At 54.5% G+C, this 4,163-nt stretch overlaps 1 protein-coding gene across 1 annotated transcript; it reads left to right on the forward strand.

The window, feature by feature from the left end:
* Positions 1-1,925: 1,925 nt before the first annotated feature.
* Positions 1,926-3,144, forward strand: LOC136473506 (fe(2+) transport protein 2-like). The gene is made up of 2 exons (XM_066471149.1): positions 1,926-2,597; positions 2,689-3,144. Exons 1-2 carry the CDS (start codon positions 1,926-1,928, stop codon positions 3,142-3,144), a joined length of 1,128 nt encoding a protein of 375 aa, XP_066327246.1.
* The last annotated feature ends 1,019 nt before the right edge of the window (positions 3,145-4,163 follow it).

The following is a 4,163-nucleotide window of genomic DNA, read 5'->3' on the forward strand; positions in this document are numbered from 1 at the left end:
AGCCATGGTAGAGGATATTTTACACATTAGCAACAATTAAAATCTTTCACATTCACCTACATGCAAACCCTAGTCACATAAAGAAAAATTTGAAAAAGAAAAAAAAACAAAATCCTAGATCTAGATCTAGATATAGGGTTTCATGACCCATGCACCAAACTTCACTAATACTACACTAAAATCAACAAAGATGTACTAACAAAGGGTACAATCTTACTTCCCTACCTAATTTAACCTAGTATAGTGAAAATTAGGGTCCAATTTCACTCATAACTAGCTCAAGCTCCATGGAAGAGAGAGAAAACCAAAAATCAAATTACTCACTAACCAACGAATTAAACTTCAAATAAAGAGTTGGAGAAACATTTCTTTACCTTTTAGAGCCTCTCCACCAAAGGATTTGAGATCAAAACCTTCCTTCTTAGTAGATTAATTTTTAGGAGGAGCCTAAGGCCTCCCAATATTTTTTTAGAAGAGTGTGTCCCGAGGTGGAAGAAGTGGGTGACTGCTATTTATTCGTGCGCCATTAGTAGGGGCGGCTGGTGATTCAGCCGCTCCTACAGTTGAACAGCAGGGGCGGCTGGTGGCAGCCGCCCCTACAAATGGGCACTGCAGGGGCGGCTGGTGATTGAGCCGCCCCTATAGATCAGTCCTAACTGTAGGGGCGGCTCAGGTTACCAGCCGCCCCTACAATGCCATCTGTAGGGGCGGCTGGGCTGCTGAGGCCCGAGGACGCCCACTGTAGGGGCGCCCCCAACCCCAGCCACCCCTACAATAAAAATGTCCCTGTTCCTAGTGTGAGAATCTGACGTAGTGACTAAATTTTAGTCTTCAGATCCAAACACCCCCTAGCGAACTGTGTACAACAGTACAGCTAGTTTATAGTAGCGCACATATCTTACTAGACACAATTATTTGAGAACAGTCTAAAATAGTGTCGTTAAGACTATCTCGGAGCTGGCAGAGTGTCTCTGAGACAGGTCACGCAATATGTTTTTAGAAAAAAAAAAGGCTATACAATTGCACTGATTCTATGGACGATCGAATCCAATGGTGTATATGCCATGCCGTATGTTAGCTAAATTTGTTGGAATTTGGAAACCAGTTACAGGAGTATGCATGCAGTTGTCTATCGCCCAACACCCATCAAGAAATGGCGGGAAATAATAAAAAAATGAGCTGAGATGAACCGAAGTCGCCAATGGACGGCTATCTACTCCCTGATCATTTGCCTTGTTTTAACCTGCCGATGCCTATCATTTCGGCCTCACGCGCGCGGCCGCTGCTGCGTCGCCCGCAGCATCAGTCGTCCAAACCAGCGGCCGGCATGTCGGGCGCCCACCGTATCCCTCTGCAGCTGCTCCACGCTGCCGTAGTCCCGTAGATCCCACGCCTCGGTCGCGCTCAGCCCCCAGGAAAGGTGGGTCATAGGTGTCAGCCACCGATCGAGCTAATGGGCGCGTGCCCCGCTCGAGCCCCGGAACTACGGAGCTGCACGCCACGCGGCAGGGTAGGGAGGCGCGCGTGCCGTCCCCGTTCCCGGCTCGTGGCCACCACGGCTTGCCTCAGGATCTGCGCTTCACAGTTTTGCGTGCGTCACTCCATCACCACTTGGCCTGCAATGTCAATACCGTCCAGACTGATCAACGGTCCAGCTAGTATTGCCTCAAGATCTGCGCTTCGTTTTTCTGTTAGTGTGTCACCAATGGACATGCATGGCCATTTCTGGCAACTTGGTTCTGACTTCGCGAGCTGCATGGAGCCATCCACCTTTGGAGTGGCGTGCTCCCATTCCATGAGGCCATGCAACTCGTCCTCCTATAAAAAGGACGTGCCGAAGCTCATCACGAAACTGCAAATCCACACACACTGACACAAACACAGTCACAGTCACACTCACACACAAGAGCTCCAATCCAAGAGAGATGTCTTCGAGAGCACTGACAGCAGTCCTCCTCTTCTGTCTCCTGTCCGCCTCACCGTCTGTCGCCATCTCCACGCAAACGGAGCCCCAAGCACCACCCGCAGATGGCGGTGGCGCATGTGGAGGCCCCGCCGTCGGAGGCAAATGCCACAGCGTCGCCAGCGCGCTGCGCCTGAAGCTGATCGCCATCCCGTCGATCCTCCTGGCCAGCGTGCTGGGCGTGTGCCTGCCGCTCTTCTCCCGCTCCGTGCCCGCGCTCCGCCCCGACGGCAACCTCTTCGTGGTCGTCAAGGCCTTCGCGTCAGGGGTCATCCTTGGCACGGGCTACATGCACGTGCTGCCGGACTCCTTCAACGACCTCACCTCGCCCTGCCTGCCCCGGAGGCCCTGGGCGGAGTTCCCCTTCACGGCGTTCGTCGCCATGCTCGCCGCCGTGTTCACGCTCATGGTGGACTCGCTCATGCTCTCGTTCCACGGCCGAGGCAAGGGCAAGGGCAAGGGCAGCGCTGCGGTCGCGCACCATGGCCATGCTCACAGCCCTCCGCCGCAGGTGCACTGTCACGGACACGGGCATCTCGACGTGAGCGAGGCGAGGCCGGAGGCCGCGGACGAGGTCGCCGAGGACGACGACGTGGAGGCCGGCAAGTTGCGCAGGAACCGTGTCATTGTTCAGGTAACCGATCGATCTTGTTGCACGATGGCCTTGATAGTCGTTCCGCCGTTCATTGCTGCTGATCTTCGCGTACGTCAACCTCGATCGTCAGGTCCTAGAGATGGGCATCGTGGTGCACTCGGTGGTGATCGGCCTCGGCATGGGCGCGTCGCAGAACGTGTGCACGATCCGCCCCCTCGTGGCGGCGCTCTGCTTCCACCAGCTCTTCGAGGGCATGGGCCTCGGCGGCTGCATCCTGCAGGCGGAGTACGGCGCCAGGATGAAGTCGGTGCTGGTGTTCTTCTTCTCCACCACGACGCCGTTCGGGATCGCGCTGGGGCTGGCGCTCACCAAGGTGTACAGCGACACCAGCCCCACGGCGCTGATCGTCGTCGGGCTGCTGAACGCGGCGTCGGCGGGGCTGCTCCACTACATGGCGCTCGTCGACCTCCTCGCCGCCGACTTCATGGGGCACAAGCTGCAGAGTAGCCTCAGGCTCCAGCTCGTCTCCTTCCTGGCCGTTCTCCTCGGCGCCGGCGGCATGTCCGTCATGGCCAAGTGGGCGTGATCTGTCCGGCCGGACTCCGGAGGAGACTGAGAAGACCCAATCAATCTGGTTCAGGTGCCGTGTATATATGCTGTGTTTGCATTGCAAACGCTCGCATGTTCAGTTGCTCACCGGTCACCGGCTGCATCGTGATCGTCATAAAGGGGAAAAAAACAAATCTTGGTGTACTTGACTGTATCTGTATCGCTTGAAGCTTGAGCCTTGTATTTCGCAGTATTCTCCTATTGTCTTCAGGGTAGTATATACTGTGCTCCAGTATTTTTTCTGTAAATATTATGGAAGGTGAGATACTTGAAAATGTAAGTTTGTCTGATATACAGGAATAATAAGATAACAAAAGCTACTGAACAATCAAGCAGGTGTTAATTTTGTATCTAACCCTGGAATGAAAACTGTAACGGCCCCGGTCGGCCCATGGGTCAAGTTGGTTGAAGATTCTAATTGGCCTGGGCCTGATTTGCTAATCCAGCAGAGGGCCCTTCCAGAGTTTTCCTCATCAAAAAGAAAACGGCTTTAAAAGCAACTCGAAGAGCTTTGTAAACTAAGGATAAACCTTCAAAATTTAAAATCTATGTTTGATCGGTAAAAAAAGCAAAAAATAGGTACGGATGGTCCGGGCGTCATGTGGACGTCCAATCAAATTGCGACGTGTGGACATCAAATTGCGGTGCGTGGATGAGTATAGATAGCGATATATAATCGGTAATGCCTAGATGCAGGTGTCTGGATGACCGTCCCTGAAAATGCGTGCGGTCCACTCCGCCACTACCTCCACCCGCGCACTGCGTCGTCCGCAGCCCACCCCCCTCCCCCCCCCCACCACCAGCACCACCACACCCATCCCACCCTTTGTGCCACCGCTGTCGTCCCCATCGGCCCTCTACATTGCCGTCGCACCCACACCCACCCTCTACGTCACCATTGCCGCGTCCACACGCCTTCTGCGCCACGGCCGCCTGTGCCGCCCCTGCCCCCGTCCTCTGTGCGCTGTCGTCCAGCTCTGTGTTGCCGGCGAGCTC

Source organism: Miscanthus floridulus, chromosome 1 (assembly GCF_019320115.1).
Source record: "Miscanthus floridulus cultivar M001 chromosome 1, ASM1932011v1, whole genome shotgun sequence".
NCBI classification, from domain to species: Eukaryota; Viridiplantae; Streptophyta; class Magnoliopsida; order Poales; family Poaceae; genus Miscanthus; species Miscanthus floridulus.